The 18,113-nt window shown below is 45.1% G+C and overlaps 1 protein-coding gene across 1 annotated transcript in view; it reads left to right on the top strand.

The window, feature by feature from the left end:
• Window positions 1-13,922, top strand: part of SNX10 (sorting nexin 10) — a gene marked incomplete at its 5' end in the record, with an annotated part of 52,384 nt that extends 38,462 nt beyond the window's left edge. The window contains 5 exons of the mRNA XM_084260670.1: window positions 432-518; window positions 2,630-2,730; window positions 3,284-3,382; window positions 11,079-11,294; window positions 11,755-13,922. Coding sequence (XP_084116796.1) covers window positions 432-518; window positions 2,630-2,730; window positions 3,284-3,382; window positions 11,079-11,294; window positions 11,755-11,833 — 582 coding nt within the window. The 3' untranslated portion in view covers window positions 11,834-13,922. The remainder of the gene's footprint in view (window positions 1-431; window positions 519-2,629; window positions 2,731-3,283; window positions 3,383-11,078; window positions 11,295-11,754) is intronic.
• Between the last annotated feature and the right edge of the window lie 4,191 nt (window positions 13,923-18,113).

Below are 18,113 nucleotides of genomic sequence, written 5' to 3'. Positions count from 1 at the left end.
GCAGCAAATAAAACACTACATGTAAGTACTGTGTACATGAAGCAGGTTTGTAACACATTTTTTGTGAATGTTGACTACAGAAGTGAGAAGAGCCTAAAATAACCTGCCTGGTTCTCTCTTAACATGTTAGGCTTTCAGTTTGTAGCCAGTGAAATCACCAAATCTCACATGCAAGAAGAATGTGTGACTTCTCACAGTATTACTTAATCTGAAATATTCCTTTCCAGCTAGCAGTTAAGCAGGGAATTTCCCGGACATGTGGTGCAGCTCAGATGATTCATTGGTCTTTGCTTCTTTTTTTATAGGGTTGCAAAATTCAATAAAACAGCAGTTTGGCTTTTAATCTGGGCGCAGTAGCTTGTGGCACAGCAATCAAGAGAGTCTTTCAGTCTTCCAAAATTAATTGCTTGTTTTTTATTATGCGCTTGCAGGAATTTGTAACTGTCTTGGTGCGAGACCCCAGGACACAGAAAGAAGACTCGTGGCATTCCTACCTAGACTACGAGATATTTATTCATGTGAGTATAAAAATATCAGCAAAGGTTCTTTTGGGCTCGTATTGCTGTTTCTGTCCAAGCCAGGGTTCTCATTGGGGTATTAATGAAGTGTCTTTATCCTGCTTCTGGGAAGCTGGAGGATGTTATTCTCCTCCTAACAACTGAGATGCAGTGGGACAGGCACGGTGGGTTGGCTGAGGGCCATTTAGTAGGTCTGTGGTAGAGCTAGGAGGTGATTCTCATGTAGTGTTCACACATGCTCTCCACAGTGTCTTGACACAGAGGCTATTCTCAGCTTTACATATCCTCTAGAAGCCAGTCACAGTGATGTCTTAGCATTGTAGAAGAATTTCTGTGTTCGAGTATGCATGGGAAAACAACTTTCTCTTGAAGTAAAGCATCTGCTTATTTGTACTTTAAATTCTTCTCAGCTTCTCTTTTTGCCAAGTTACTTGGTTGCTGCAAAGTGATTGTTTTCAGTGTACTGTGACGTCATCTAAGCACCACTAAACTGGCATAATATGTGTCAGGTAACTACATTAGGGTTTGTGATTGTGGTCTACCATGTATTAATTGGAGCGCACATAGAATTGGTGTTCTCTGGTGTCTTAAATCTGTCTTATACATTCTTTTGTTTTCTTGATTATTCTTCTTTGGTGGATGATGCATTAAAGGAGTTATTCCTGATTTCCCAAATGGCAATTCGGGGATTTTAATTGCAATGCCAAATGATTTTTTTTTTTTTTTTTTTGAGAAGTGTATCAAGTATCGGGTGAAGAATTTGAGAGCACCAGCTCACATGGTTGATGCTTGGCAGAAGACCAAAAGCACTTCCTTCCTGTGTGTGGGAGAGCCTAAGCATTCAGCATAACGAGAGCGAGCAGTCAAATCATGGCTTATTAAGTGTCCATTGTGATAAGTACTTCTCTCTTCTGGGGCGGTCAGAGCTGTGAAACTTTGATGCTTTCTGATATGGTTTAAATACCGATTCAAAAGCAATTAAATTTCTGACTTCTGCTCAATAGAAACTTCACAGATGCAGCAGGGCTGGTGCTTCTGGGTAGAAGCTTTCTCAGTGACTGCTAAGTTGGGGGTGATGTAATTTAGATCTAGTGTTATGTGATTCAGCACCCAGTGTCTCTGGAGCTGGTAAGTACCAGCTCGGGTTACTACCAGCACACTGCCTGGGCTTCCAGAGACAAAGTCTCAAGGTCAGTCCTGCCACCCAGGCTACTCAATGGATTCAAAATAGTGGGTCTGCCAGGCTCTTAGACCATCTGGGTTCTCCTTCTGCCCAGCTCCCAGAGCATTTGGCAGCCTAAACTGTGAGGTATCCCAGGTCCTTGTCTGTTCCCGAAAGTTGGCATCTTTGTACCTTCTACAACCTGCGTCATGCGGCTGTCTAGGAGCTGTGGCTTCTGGCAGGTGATCGAGTGTTGGTTGGATTCATGATGGTGCATTTATAATGGAGCCCTCTCTGGTAGGTGGAAGGGTTCACCTAAATGCATGCTCCACAGAAAAACTTGGCAAAAATGTTTAATTTCCGTGAATTGTTTCTCTTTTGATGATTCATCATTTTTCTGATGCAGTAATAGTGTGCATTGGGAAAGCTTCCAAATGCTGCTACTTGGAGACGAGTCAACATTAGTTTCTTTAAGTAGGATTGCACTCTGGAAGAGCTCTATATAGCCAGCTGTTTGCACGATTATAACTAGAATAGCTAAATATGATTCCTCCCCTATCTCCCCCCACCCCCCAAGCCCCCAAGATTGTCATTATCTGCTGAAACATTTTTTCTGAGATTTTCTTTTACCCTGTTACTTCAAGTTGTACCGTAATGTGGATCTCTCACTTTTAAAAAGAAAAACAGTGGGGGAAAATCCCTGGGATCCCAGAATTGTGTGTTGGGTTTTTTTTCCCCCCACCGAGAAGCAGTAGAAACTGTCACTGGTCCTGTCTGAGATAGGTATGGTCCTTAATCTAAGATGAACTCACGTGAAGCCTTCTATTGGTGTCTCAGGGATTAATATCTCTGGTGTGTTTGTTCAGGTTTTTTTTTTTTTTTTTAATATCATGTCTGCACTATAGCTTAAGCTGATTTACGAAGTAAAATGTTTATTGTTTCCCAACAGACAAACAGCATGTGCTTCACAAGGAAAACATCCTGTGTCAGACGGCGCTTCCGTGAATTTGTTTGGCTTCGGCAGAGGCTTCAGAGCAACGCGGTGCTTATGTGAGAACTTTATATATGGCTGTTATATAACAACCTGTCAGTCAGCAAAGGGGTGCATTGCTGCATTTTAATCCTGAGAATTACAGAAGTCAGAGCTAGGAAGTGCCCTGGGTTTCTTACCAGCACAGGTCTATTCTGTACAAGGCTTTTTCTCTCCTTTAAACCCAGAAGAACGTGGTTTGTTCTGATAGACTTTGGTGAGCCCCCCGTGTTTCCTTTTGCTGTGCACAGGTAGCAGAAGTAGCAGTCTAGTGTAGGTGTGTGTATCTCCTCTGCACTTCTAGGATACACTTGGGTTCTTCAAGGACCATGAGAGTCCCAGCTAGACGTGCACGTAGGCTTAACAACTGCACCAGAAAAATCATACTTGATTATTTATTTTCGCCCTTTGAGGTGTGTAAGAAACCCTCTTGTGTTCTCATCTCTGGTTTCACAAGTTTCTGGAACGTGACCCATGACTTTCACATGCTTGGGGTTGGCATTTGCTTACTGCATTTTGCTCTTGCTGCTTTGGCTTTGGTTTTAACTGTGTGTTTGCTTGTTGTTTATAAAGACAGTTACCTGAACTGCCATCTAAAACTCCCTTTTTCAACATGAACAACCCCCATCACGTGGATCATCGCAGGCAGGGTCTGCAGGAATTCCTGGAAAAGTAAGTACAACCTATTCTGTTCTAGAGGTGTCAGCGTTTTTATGATGTCATCAATTTTCTGGTTTAAAATAGCTCATCTCTGGTACTTGAGAGCCACCGTGTGGTCATCTGTACATGTTACACATTTGGGTTTATTTTTATATTTGCAGAGTCATATTTTACACACGTGACTTCAGCTGTGGCTTTTCCCTTGTGCTTCCTTGCCTTGGTTATAAATGTGGTGTCACTTTGCAGTTGTGTGCTAAGGTTGGGAGATCCTTTGCGTGACATCTATTTCTAGCTTTCAATGAGTGAACTAGGTACTCCCACACACAGAAACAGCCTTTCTCTCCCTCTTTATGTTCATGGGAAACCAGTGTCTTTGTGAAACTTCATCCTGTTACAAGGCAGCATCGTGTGGGTCTCAGTCCTGCATCCCCTCGGTGACTGTGTCACCCTCTGCAGTGGCAGAGAGACCCTGTTGGTGTAATTTTTCTGCTTTCTCTGCTTGTGAAGCACTACGAGTGGAGACTACTCACTATCTTTCAGTATCAGTTGTTCTGTGAATTGGAATGGCATAAGCAAGAGAAAAAAGTAAATGATTTAATTAAGTTGGTCCGGTAGGGGAATATTGGTCCCACTGTTTTTTCCAGTTACTGTGATATCCCCTGCTGATTTGGCCTGGAGGTATATTATTTAGGCTCAACAGCTGATGGCAGGGAGAGGTACCCACTGTAGAAGCTGCAGGAATTAAATTTCTGTGTTGAGGTATATATGGGCTCAGTGGCCAAAAGGATAGGTGATAAATACTGATTGAAGGCTTGTGAGAGAGTGAGAGCAGAAAAAGAACCCAGTGGGGTATTTTCTGCACCTCAGGAAAGAAAGCCAGGGAAACAGTGTGGCTGTGCTTCTAGAAGTGATGTCAAGGGTCATGTGAAGGCTATGGCAGTTCAGGTCTCTGGGTCCTTAGCTGTGCTGCCCCATGGCAGAGGCGCCGATCTGGTAACAAGGTAAAGTATTTCAGCATCACAAATATTAACAACACTGGCCTTCAGAAGGCAGAGCAGAGTGGTAGATTCTCTTAAAACATAATCCTTGCCCTCCAATTTTGTGGATATCTGTAGCTCACATGGGCACTGATGGCACGTGGAGTGTTTCACCTTGCTGCTATCAGTCCAGGAGCAGGGAAGAAGAGGCATCTCTGTTATGAGGTAATGGTTTAAATGTTTGAACTTGAATACTATTTAGAAAGATACCAGCTTTCTCTGAGCCCTGGGGAATAGTTGGAGGGAAATTTGGGAGCAGCATTGTGTTGTGATGAATTGGCTTGGCACCTTATGTGCCGTACCATTGCCCTCTGCTGGCTGGCACCTCAGCGATGCTGAAGGAATCTTGTCACTGGCTCAGCTAACCTGCCAGGATGCTTCTCCCCACACATCCTTTTTTTTTTTCCTATGTGTATGAACCAAAAGTTACGATTTATTTTTCCAGAATCGCATTTGTGGGCCTCACTGGTCTGACTTCAGTAATGCTTGAGGTCGAGATGCTGCGTACTCTGTAGCGTGGCAGTGCCAGGGAGAACCAGACTTCCCCTGATAGGTTAGGAAAGGGATGGGAAAGGAGACAGAAAGTAGTTGCGTGGGGTGGTGTAACCCAGAAATGCAAGGCCAAGTGCTCTGTTGACTCTGGCAGTGATGGTAGCCACCATGCACAAGCCCACAGCCCCAGTGGTGTTTCTTTGGGACAGTGGGAAGAAATAGGATTTGAGCCCGTGCATACCTGTCAAGGGAGGGGTTTGTAGGTAGTGTTTTTCAGATGTATGTCGGTGATGCAGGGGCCCTCTCTGCACTCAGTGCCTTGTGAGGTTATCAGGATCCAAAGCCATCCCTGAAATGAGTTTTGATCCTTTACAACCTCAACTAGTGCCCGTGGCTGTGCCAGCAGGTTGCTGCTGCATCTGCCCAGACAGAAAGCATGTGCTTGAGGACTAAGGATGCACTCTGGTGTGCAGCTTCTGCCTTAATTGCTCCTCTAGATTTCCCATAACTCAACATCTATGGAGTTCTCTTGTCCTCCTTCATGCATTGCTCCAGGGCATGTAAGGTGCTTACTTGGAACCTTTGTGAAGCCTCTGCTGAGAACAGTAGTGTGAGGATTAGGCCAACAGCTGGAAGCTAAAGCAAAGCACCAGAGTTTGGTGAGGCCTGGAAACGGGTGTCCCATTTTGATTTGGCTTTGCTGCACAAATGCAGGGTAAGACCTGCTTGTCTTAAAGGTTATTATCTCTGAGTGATGAAGAGCTGTAAAGCTCACTTCTTGTCTGGGTGTAATTTAATATTTCAAGAGGCCATTTGCATTAACGGAAGCCAGCTAGCCCCTTTTCAATTATAAATTACCTCGTAAGGATAAGGAAAATTATGTGTTTTTCCTGGTAAGTATCATCATGTCTTGGAAGATGTCTGTAAATTCACAGAAAAATCTTGTTCTTAAACTGTAGGTAAAAATTAAAATACTACTGTATAATATTAGGTTCTGTAAGTTCCTCTTTACTTTCCTCCCTCTTCAGCTGCACAGGTTTAACTTTGGGACTTAGATTACTTTAATAGACAATCATCCGTGCTCGCCTATCAGAAAACTAATTAACAAAGCCATTTTAAATGTAGTTGGGCTCAATGACTGACACTTTTTTTTATTGATACAATTAGATCAAAAAAAAAAGTGTGGTTTAGGAAAAAGGGTTAGTCCTCAACTAGTTGGCCAACACGGAGATTATGATGAGGTGGAAGACACAATAGGAGTTTTGAGAAAAGCAGTACTTGGATTCGCATCCGCCGCCCCGGCTGGCTGTGTGTGGGCTAGCTTGGTGCCAAATAAGCTAGCCAAAACTCGTCTGCCTGAGGCAGGGCCGTACTCTGGAGATGCCTGGGGTTTTGCCACCTTTCTCACACCTGTTTACCGTGCCCACTGCTCCCCCATGAGCAGGAGCTGGTGCAGGGTTGGAGGACGCTCTCCCAGGGGTGTCTCCACTGGGATGCAGAAAGCGGGAGGCTGGTTCCAAAGCCAGCTTGCCAGGAGCATCGGTGGCCGTGGGGCATGTGGGATCACCTCAGGTGAGCAGTGGCTGTGTCTTTCCAAGGGGGGCTTGCTAATATTTCCTATCTGATGAGCGGGTAACACCCAGCAGCCATGTGTCACTTAATCCTCTCTTAAATGTACACATTATCAGATGCCCAACAGTTGCTCACTCTAAGTAACATTTCCTCCTGTGTGTAAAGTGAAGGAGGAAACAGTCGGCTTTTTTTGGCCTTTTTTCTTTTAAGAGGAAACTGGGGCTTTGTTTGCGGTGGGCTGGGGCGAGGGGCTGGATGCTCAATAGAGGGCACCACAGCCCAGGCTGTCATCTCTGCCTCTCAACTCCTGGGTTGAGCTTCCCCCCCCACCCTTGCTCTCGTGATATGATGTAAATGGGCAAGAGTAAATTTGTCGAAAACAAAATCGGAGTGTTAACCTTCCACACACATGCAAGTGTGCATCTGTCATTGTATTAGGTTACAGTAGATACAGGAAATCTTTAGTTAGGATTAAGTTGTGCTGTTCAGCCATATGTTGTTCTCCTCCAGCAGAGCAGTGTATAATATACCTAATAAAATCATGTTGAAGAAAACCAGATTTTGGACCTTGTCCAAATAAGAAAAACCACATGTTTTGTCTTTTGTAAGTGTTCTTGCCGTAGGATGGGGAAAGAGAAACACTCCTCATGTAGTATCCAGCATTTCCTCAAAAATGATCTTATTTCTTCTGGTCACAAAGTGACTTCTTTTTTTTCAGCCCTTCTTCTTTAAAGGTCTAGAGATCACGAGCATTTACTGACAGCTTACAAACAAAGATTCGCCTGGCCGCGAATAAAAAATGATTTTATTATCTCTGATTCAAACGTGGAGCCTTATCCTGCAGCCCCCTTAATCACATAAGTAGTCATTATGCATGTGAGCAATCTGGCTGAGAGGAGTGAGATCTCTGACAAGTAATGACTGCTGATGGGATCAAGACTTGCAGGATTTAGCCTTCCCTCCTTACTCCAGGCGCGCACAGAAAGCCTGTTGTTCCCTTAAATGCGCCCTGGTCAGTTTATAGGAATTATCACCGTGGGCCGTGGCTCTTCCATTAGCGCGATGGCGGCGAGAACTGATTTACATGGCTGTGGCCGCAGCTTTGCGTTGGCGCTGGCTGTGATAAAGCTGTTGGGAGAGGCACGGGGAGCGCTACTGCTTGTGTTGCAGCTGCGCACGCGCTCAGCCTCTGTTGAGACAGCCGAGTATTAATATTGTGACAACTCCGCCTTTCCTCTTGCCTTTTTAATTTGTGAGGTGGTGCTTTGGAATTTTGATTTTCTTTCAAGCCTGTGAAGCCGAATCTATTTCTTTTTTTAAGATGTACAACCCTTCACACAGCGGGTCCCCAGGACAGCGAAAGCCCCAGAGAGCAGCCTATAGCAGCGCGTAATGCTGCCAGTAACATCTGGTGACAAATGTAGGGTTATGGCTTTGAAGGAAGAGTATTTTTGAACAGGAAAGCATAATGCTTATGGGTAGCACGGAACTTGTTTTTCATTTTGATTGCTTGAAGGATGCAATTAAAAAGCAATCTAACCTGTTGGTTCAAATGTGGAGGGGTGGTGGTGGGGGAAGTTATATTTTTTTTAATGAAAAGAAGAAATGCTTCAAGGCCCTGACTGGGTAAAAGGTGTTTTCAGTATGGTTTTAAATGGTTTGCAAAATACACTTAGTGTTTGGTCCTTTCCTCCCTTGTGACTATGTAGGTGCCTGTGTGTATGTAGATATGTATATGTGTGTGTGTGTGACTAGCTTTATGAACATCTCTTGATGTCATCGCCCTGGTTTCTCTCCGCTACTTCCACCTCCAGATGGCACTGTGAAGCAGAAAAGAAAATTACTGTGAAATAATGAGTCCAATGTAAAGTAAAATTGGAAATTGAATTATAGCTGCAGGAAAAAAAAGAGGACAGTAGCCTTGAGGTCCTGATCAGTCTGTACTCTTATCACTTTTGTTTGCTGTTCCATGTGTTAGGTTACTGCTGAGTTAATAACGGTGCTTGAGCAGTTCAAGGCTTAGCAGAATTGTACTGGACGTGAAATAAAGCTAAAATGAATTTGTGTCCAATATCATTGACATTAGTGCTCATTACTTCTCTGGTGTAATGCCTCAAACCATCTAAAATCAATTTTAAAGATTACCCATTATTTTATAAAGAAAATAAAATACATTTCAAACAGCAACAGAGCTGTAAGTGTAGTGTAATCTCATGAACAGTTAGTTACTTGTGTTTTTGCTGGTTGGCAGGAAACTTTTGAAGGTGCAGCAAGAGGAAAATCTGCGAAACTAAATGCCATCCACAGAGTTTAACATCCTGGCTTTTTCCTGGGTTACTTGCTATTAGACACGCAAATGTTGGAGTTGCAGAAATGTGCATCCCCTCATTGTGCTCGTAAGCCTGGGAAAAACAGCAACTCTAGTTACTCTACAGAAAACTCCAGCTTGTTGTTTTTCTTTCTGGCTTGTGGTGGGCTTGGGGGTCTTTTTGTGGACTTCTTTGGTGGGATTTTTTGTTTGTTTTATTTTGAGTTTGTTTGGTTTTTTTTAAAGAGGAAGAATATTTACTCCCCCAATTGCATATACATGGATTTATTGTGTGGAACAATACTTTTTGTTACAATGTTTGTCTTTCTTTGGAATATACGTTTATCAAGTGTCAAGGCTGAAATCTCTTTTACTGGACACTAGGTGATGGCTTTTCAAACTATATTCATGAAGCTGTTACTCTCAAGGTGTGTAGACCTGTGAATTCTGTGTTTTGAACGATTTTTAGACAGCATTTGCTGCTGGCGTGGGTTTTTTTTTTAGCCTATGAAGAAGTTTCTCTTCATGTTAATATGCTCCATGTATTGATTTTACAGATGTCTGTTTTCCCTGTTCATTTTTAAGTGAAATGGTGAGAATGTAGGTGGGATTCCAAAGGGTTTCTCTAGGACTGAAAGGGTGCTTATTTTCAACTTCAGCGAGATCTGGTCCTTCTGAGCCTGAATTTCAAATGCACCTGGTAGATCATTAGGGTCACAGCAGACGTTTCCTCATTGGAAGGTGTCAGGGTTTGAGTTATTTGGTTGGGACTACGTGTGTTTAGCCAGGCACATAAAATGTGCGTGTGCACCAACACCCCACGTTCTCAGTTAAGATACCTCTTACTACCTACTTTGATTTTACAGGTTGCCATGGCTTTGAGGAAGCCAGAAATCTGTCAGTGTGTGTATTAACTGTCGTTGTAATGTTGGCCACTTTAGAGAATGGCTCTCGGGATGTTATTTGTGTTTGAAAACGTTATGGTCCAAGTAGTCTTATTTGAGAGGAGGAAGCAATTGGTTATACTTCTCCTTTTAGTCAGAGCACCTATCGAATGCAAGGTTTCTTTCTGCTCTTACTAGTTCTCACATTAATGGTATTTCTTGTTTCCTGTTGCATAGCAATGACTTTTTTGGGGGGGGGAACGACTGTAACCTAAATGGGTAGAAATAGGTAACTCTTGACTCCTAGTAGTTTGGATTTATTTTTAAGCTGTTTGAATAATTTTCTGTGGAGCACAGTTTGGCATGGTCATGGGCTCTGATGACTTTATTACATGGGTAGAATTACATGTACATACCAGAAAAAAGAGAGTCTCTTGTTAGTCATTCTAGGATTTGTGTATTAAAGAATTCCTTCTTTAGAGAAATATTGCTGCAAAGTTGCATATTTTAAATTTTAAAAAAAAATTATTTCAAAGTAGTGATGATGATCCTCAGTTCTCAGTCCTTGTAGAAGTATCTCTACAACGTTTTGTGTCACTGGAATGTATTGTAATTTGTTTGTTCACGCATGGTATAAGTAAATACTCTGTGCTAAACTTATTTGAAGACTTAATTAAAAATACATGTAAGTGAAAGATTAAAACAGACTTTTGAAAAGAATAGCTGGAATGAAATAGTATTTAAGATGCTCCGAAAACTATTTATAAGTAAATTGAAATCGGTGTTCACTAGTAGTGTTTTCATTCTAGGCTTAAATGCACTCGTATCTGTAAAAGTGTAAATGATTTTTGGCTTGTTTTGGCTCTGTTGCTTACAGGGATTGCAAAGTCCTGACGCTGCGTGTGTGTGTGAAGCACTCTGTACACGTTTATTTCCTCCACCAGAGAAATTGGAGACTTGTCATTTTTGGAAAGGCTTAGCTATTACAAAAAAAAAAACAACCCAAACCCCACACAAACCAAAACCAACCCTGCATTCTCAAACGGAGACCAAATTTTCCTAAGAGTATATGCCTCCAACTGCCTAAAAATCATTAATTGATCCATGTGGTAATAACAGATGGTTAAATGGAAGAAATGTCCTTGAAGTTATTCTAATAGCAGCTGTGCCTAACTATTAGCTTCGTGTTTTTACTCACCTAAAATTCCAAATAATGTAATAAGAAAGTAACACACACCTAATTGTTTTAATATGTTCGTTACCTTCTGTTACTGATTTAGGATTCATCTGAAAACTTTGAAACAGGACATCATGGAGAATTTGTTCTGAGAAAAAACACTTTGGAATATATGTCTCTGTGTGCACCTATATAAAAACATTATTTTTTGGTTTTTTTTTCCTCTCCCTTTTTCCAGGATCCTACAAGATGCTTTATTGCTTTCAGACAGTAGGCTTCACCTCTTCTTACAGACTCAGCTAAGCCCGGAAGATATGGAGGCTTGTGTATCTGGACAGACCAAGTACTCTGTCGCCGATGCGATCCATAAGTTTGCCTCGTTGAACAGACGTTTTCCTGTAGAAGAGGAGGAGAGGCAAAAAGGGAAAAAAGATGCAGACTCCGATTCGGAGAGGTGATTTCTGTGTTTCCTTACTTTCTGAGATTATATATACATACACACGCGCATGCTTCGCTTTTTTTTGTTGATGTAATACTAAGATAATGAAAAAATTAATTGACTGAGATTTTATTGAGCTGTGACAGCTCATCATAGAAGTCTTCACACACACCTCCACACTGAATTAATGAATGCAGTAGAAATTCAATTATCTGCATTCTGATTATGTGAATTTCATTTAGTCAGACTTGAATTATTCGCGTTTAAATTATCTTGCTAAAAAAATATCCAACTGCACTCCAAATGGCTAATTAAAAGTCCAAATTTCCTGTCTCTCTTTGTGACTGGAGATAATTAAAGTTCTCCTCTGTTACTCAGGCTTTGAGTGTGTTGTGAAAACCAATTTCCTCCTTTTTTTTTTTCTTCTTTTTTTTTTTTTTTTTTCCCCTCCTTCCCCCTCTCCCCTTTTCTGCAGTTCATCCTCCGGGCTCGGACCTAGTGATGACAGCGTTTCATGTGGATGTAAAGCGAGCCCAGCTTCTGAAGAATCATGAGGGGGGGGAAAAAAAGAATCACTCCTGTACTGCTATCTTAAGGACAGCACAAAGCAGTTTCTGCTCTGTTTACTGGTTACGTGTGCTAGGTAAACACGGCTGGCTGGTAACGCCTGCCGAAAAGACGCGTTGTCAATACAGCCCTATGTCCTTACAAGGTTTTTCAAAACAGACTTCGATGCTGTTTGGTTGTTGATTTATTATGTATGCTCATTCGGGTCTACACGCCGCCTATTACATTTATGTTTTTCTGACTATGAAAATCTCAGTGTTGGGTGAAGTCATGCTCTGCTGACAGACGTGGCAGTTTAAAATACCTTTCCCCTCAGCCGAGTGCATGTCTCGGATCTGGAAAAAAAATGAAGATAACTTAATTCCTCAGCTTAGGAGTTGGTATATCGAATATATTCAAAGCATCTTTTTGTAATTTGCATCAGAGAAGTTTCATCTTTAGAAGTCATTTGACATTGGTGATGAAATTACATACCCCACAAGGTATTCACTTTTTAAAGTAGCTCAGCAACATCAGCAAAACAACATTTGCACAAACTATATGCTGCTGACAATTTGAGATATAAATATATCTTCCTCTGGTCTTTCTGTAATGTTTATGGAAAGCCTGGTTTTATCATGCCTAAGAACCAAAGGCCAAAATTCTTGAGTATGGTTGCTTAGAACTTAGAAATATTAATAAAAATGACATGATTTCTAGGCTTGCAGGAGATTCTCAGTTCCCAGGGAATTACAGATACTCATTCCCAGTGAAAATCTTGGGTGAGGTTCATTAAAACCAGCGTCCGATTTTTACACTGACATCCCTAGGGCCAGGGATTGTTTCAGGTATTTATCTGAAGACAATGGGGGCAGGGGGAATATTTTAGTTTAGCTGTTTAAATCGTCCTCTCCGAGATGACGATAAGCACGTAGTTATAACACGCTGGATGGACGTGGACCTCTCTGGGAGTACCAGGAGCTGCTGATTCACTGTGGCTGTAGTTAACACGTTGGAATAGTGACTTTTTCACAAACAAAAGGCAGGCTCCAACACAACTTCTTAACCACCAGCACTGATTTTGATTAAACGTCAGTTTCGCTCTTTATTGTTAACAGCAGCTGCGTAGTGTCTTGTCCCAGATTCTGTCAAAGGAGTAAATTTCACTGTGGTGTTGTATTTATATTTGACATTTAACTGCTATTAAAAAGAGCTGGGGGGGGGGGGGTCTGATCACCCTAGCAAAGGTCCCATTAACTTCAGTGCTGTAGTTACCAGCCTAGAAACAGGGGTAAATTTTTTTCTTTTAAAAATTCTGTGGATGCTTTCCAAGGAGGAGCGTTTGAAACCTGTGAATTACAGAACAATAGATTATTAAGTGGCCAGCTAATAAAGGTTAGCATAGACGTGTGTGGGCATGCTTTTTTTTTTTTTTCCTTTTTTAAAGCATCCAGCTGGGAATCTGTAATTTTAGAAATGTGTTTTAATGGCCCGAGGATAACGTCTCTTAGGTAACTACTTTAAGCCACTGTGTTTTGTTGATGGTAGGACTTTTTGAAGATAAATACCCGTGTTTCTTTTTTGCTCAGTCCTATTGAACTGCACGAATGTATCTATTCACCTTCTCAGCTTGCCTGTGAGTTAGCAGCAAAGCTATTTTAATGTAAAAGTGGTAACATTTAATTACAGCAACAAGTTATCACTAAAAGTAGCTTTAAAAATAGGTGTTACTGCCAGGCACAGATCCCTGATTACTTGACTTTTTTTTTTTAACATGGCACATTAGAAGAAAATTTACTTAGCAAATGTATTTAAAACATGGGGAAAACACAAAACCTGGAATAATATCTGAGAGAGATATTACTATTTTTATTTAACAAGATGTTAGGGTACTGGGGTTTGTATTTTGTTTTAAAAGATTCAGCTAAACTGTTGAAGCACTTTACAATTCTGGCCCATGACCACATCCTTGATATCTGATGAAAATTACAGTGATACAAGGTTTGGAGAGCCTTTGTGGCTATTTTTAATTCTGTATGCCAGCCAGTGTTTTCCAAACAAAGATGTTTCTGGAATAAATATTTGTTTTCTAATGGCTCTGTTTGTTGGTCTGTTTATTTTCCTCCTTGCCCTATTAAAAAATTCCAAGACTACTGTAACAGAACTTTCTTCCCAGCTTTGAGGGAAATTTGTGTAAATTTATCTTTTGAATGTTGTGTGTATAGCCAGTATTACTGGCATTTTCTTCATTAAAGGGAAAGTATTCTATGCTGTAGTATGACTTCTCTATCAGCTGTAACTGCATATAAATGCTTTAAGACACTTTGTTTAATTTGAACATTTAAATGTAGAGGTTACAAATGTAAATGTATAAAGAATTATTTTTAATCTCTTTGTGACTTCAAAGATTTGGTGATTTATTGTTTTTTCAACACTCTGTAATATATTTTGCTTCAGTTGATCAATGCAATTCTGATTCTTTTTTTTAAGTTTTGATTAATGCTGATATTTCCTGCTAGGTTTTTACACAGCCTAGTATCTAGTTTACAATATAATTATTATTGTTAATTCATACCTAATGCGAATAATTCTGCAGTCAACTTTCATCTTTTGCTTAGAACTTTATATTCTGATTTTTTTTAAATGATGATTTATTTAAAGCTTTAATTAAATAAAACCTGTTACCACTTTCTGTGTTTAAACCTGCCAGTAAGTTTTCCCTTTATTTCAGTATCAATATCCTAATCCCTCTGCGACTTACCAGGTGTAATTACTCAACCGTGTGTGTGAGGGGTGTGTGGTCGCAGCCGGTTCTGTGTGGGTTTGGTGGTGGTACTGGCTCTCTAGAACACGGAAAGGGAAAATAACTCCCGTCGTACGTGTTGCCACGTTCTGTAAAATGTAACCTACGAATAGTGTGAAGCAAGCTGTTACTTAGAGAGGAAGACGGGGAAAAACTCTTTAGGGATGAAAATTTTCATGTAGTGCTGTAAGCAGGGAGGGAACTCGCGCTGACGCTGCGCCATCCTACTTCGTTTTTTTCTCTATGTGGTATATTGATTTTATTTTCTTCAATATTTGGTTTCCACACCCCCCCCCCGAGAGCACTGTTTATAGAGGTGCGCGTTACCCGTGGCTTGCTCTGTTGTGAAAGGCAGAACCAGGCACGGCGCAAGGCAGCGCGGCCAGGAGGGCTGCGCGGCCAGGAGCGCTGCGCGGCCAGGAGCGCTGCGCGGCGCCGCGTCGCTCTCCCTGCAGCTCCCGGAGCTGCTCTCCCGCCGGGATTCTCGGCCTCAGGCTTACTGCAGTGCTGCAGCTCTGCCAGTGGCTATTCCCAGGGCGGGGGCGCATCCTTTTACTGGAAATGCTTTATGAAAAATACCTATTAAAAAACCACTCGGTGACGGGATCAGTGGCTTCTTTGCCGCCTTCTGGCATCAATCTGCCCTCGCAAATAACGCCAGTGCTCTGACAGACCCCAGCCCCGGGCGCAGCCCCCCGCATGTTTAGTTTGCGGCCCCCCGAAGCACACGCGTGTCCCGGCCGGGGCCGGGCCGCGCTGCTCCCGGGCGCTCCGAGGGCGGGCGGCAGCGCCGGGTGCCCGCAGGGCTTTGCCCGCCGGCGGCTGCTCCCACGGGGTACGGCGCTTAAATAAACCCCAGGGGAGTACAAGGCACCGGCCTGGGACGCGCTCCCCAGGACGTGGGAGCGCCTCTTCCCCGCCGCGGCGCCCCGGCCCGACCCATCCTGGCTCCGCGTCCCCTCCCGGCCCTGCCCCGGGGCCGCCGGCCGCGGAGCGGGGAGAGGGGCTTACCTGGGGCCGCCGTCCCCTCCGCCCCGCTCCGCTCCGCCCCCGCCGCCCCCCTTCTTCCCCCTCCCTCCTATCTCTCCCCCCGCGGCACGGCGGGGATCGCGGCTGCGTGCGCGCCCGCGTGTGCCCGCGCTGCCGGGGAGGGAGGGGGGCGGCTGTCAGGGAGCGAAGCAGCCCGGCCTTGATCCGGTAACTCGTGGCAACGGCAGCCCGTGGCAACGGCGGGAGGGGCGGGAGGGAGGGGAGGGGCGGGGCGGGGGAGGGGGAAACACGGGGCACCGCGCTCCCGCAGCGCCCCCTCCCCATCCCCGCGGCCGCGGAGGACGCCGATCCGGCTTTCCCCACGGGGCGGCGCGGAAAGCGGCTCCGCGGCCAGCCCCCACCCTCCTCCTCCAGCAGCCCGGCCTCCCTCCTACCCCTCCTTCCGCTCAGACGGCGCCCCCTCCCCACGACCCGCGCCCCCCCCCGCCCGTCCGCCGGCATCGCCCGCCGCTCCTCGCCGCGCTGCACCGCACCGCCAGGGGGCGCTGTGGGCCAGCGAGAAGCGCGCGGCCGGGGGCGGGGGGCGCGGAGGGGGAGGGCGGCCGCGCGCAACGTCCGCGGCTTTTCCGCGGGGGCGTCACGTGGTTTTCGTTGGTTTCCCTGCGTTACTGCTCCCCCCCCCCCCCCCCCCCGGAGCCCCTCCCGCAACCGCGTAGGTCCGCAGCACGGGAAAGCGACACCCCCCCCTCACCCCGCCTGCCCCGCGCTGGGGACGGGGAGCGGGGCTGCACCTGCCTCACCACGGGGAAGCCCCCGCCGCCCCCCCCCCCCCCCCCCGCACCGCCCCCCACGGCACGACACAGGGCCCCCGCGCCCAGCTCAAATCCCGCGTATCTGCGTGTCGGGTGCCCTTAGCGGGGCTTTTTCCCAGACAAAAGCAACGCGGGGCCCGCGCAAAGCCGGGGCGCGACACCCGCCCGCCCCCCCTCCCCAGCAGGCTGGGCGCTCAGGCGGAAGCTTCTCAGGCGGAACGACGGGAGCCAGAGGGCCCTGTGCCGCCCGGTTATGTAAGACAACCTCGCCTGGAAATGCACAATGAGTCGGGAAGGATTTGTGTAATTAATTGACCAGTCTTAACCTGTTATCGTGATGTAAGGAATTTGGAACTCATTAATTTGGGCCCTGACAGATTTCATATTAGAGCTGGCAAATATGGATTGAGCCTCTTATTCTTGTAGCAGCTGGAATTTCCGTGACAGTGAGGATTAGTGAAGAAGACCTATTGCTCGAGTCAAACTGCCTCTTTTGTAATCAGCAGCCCCGCTCCGCGTTAAGGGGGTAATGGGAGAGAGGGAAGTAAAATAAATACCGAAAGAAAGGGGGGGAAAAAAACCCGTGAGTAACGTATCCGTGTCTGGAGGAGGGCAGGGGGAGGGAGAGGAGGGATGTATCCTGGAGAGCAGAGGCACTGGAGTGGGGCTTTCCCGCCCCGTGGCAGTGAAAATGCTGCAGAGGCAGCCCTGGAATGGTGGGAAGGGAACGTGCCTGAAAAACAGGTCTGCAGCATCATCATGGGGCTTGCTGCCTCTCAGACGGGCAGACCGTCCTGGAGCCTCCCAGGAGGTACTGAGCACTTGAGGGTGCAGTGTTGGAGGTTCCAGGAGCAGGCTCTGGGCTGCCAGGGACCAGAGGGATTTAAGGATAGAGGAGTGTGGGTGCTGACCCTGGAGAAGTGGGGACCAGGAGGCACCTGTCTTCCAGCCGGGACTGTGATGCCCTTCCTGGCAGGGAAAAGGATGCTCAGGGTGCGTAAGAACCAGGTCTGGGGACAAGGACGGGCCTTCACGCAGCTGTGGACACAGTGACTTGGCACATGATACACCTCAACTTCCCATGTACAAAGCCAGAGGAAGAAAACTCCCTTTGTCTGCTGGTTTGTGACAGCCTCTCAGTACGGTTTTTCGTGGTGCCTGGCTGGGGAGGGCCCTCATCCCATTATCATTTCTAGGCATTGATGTAATAGTAATAACATCGAGTGCAGACGGTATGGAAACAGTCTAGGAGCTTTTATTTTCACTCCTGGCAACCTGTTAATGACTGCGTTGGTAGTGAATACAGTTGTTAGAAATTGCTTTAAAAGGTTTCCGTGAGGCATCATCATATTTCTCCCTGCGAAGTGTTTACCTACTCTCGTGACAAATGCCATGCAAAGATGGAGGGGTGTTTTTCCTTTTCTCACCGTTCTTTTGTTTTACGCTTGCTGGTGGTTGAACATTTCCCCTTTGCGCTCACGTAGATCCACTGTTTGCTCTTGTGGGTCATTTCTGTATAGTAACTGGGAGAAGGGAAAACACGTAAACCAGGGGTGTTGACAGTAAACCCACAGTTGTTTGCAAAGGCTGTAATGGTGAAGGCAGCTTACCAAATGAAACACAGCACATAAGGCCCATGTGGCTCAAATTCTCTGGACAGCTTTGTCCTCGTGCACATCAGCC

Source organism: Gallinula chloropus (assembly GCF_964237585.1).
Source record: "Gallinula chloropus genome assembly, chromosome: 2".
Taxonomy (NCBI): Eukaryota; Metazoa; Chordata; class Aves; order Gruiformes; family Rallidae; genus Gallinula; species Gallinula chloropus.
The sequence above is the reverse complement of the archived record's forward strand: the minus strand, read 5'-3'. Positions and strand labels throughout refer to the sequence as shown.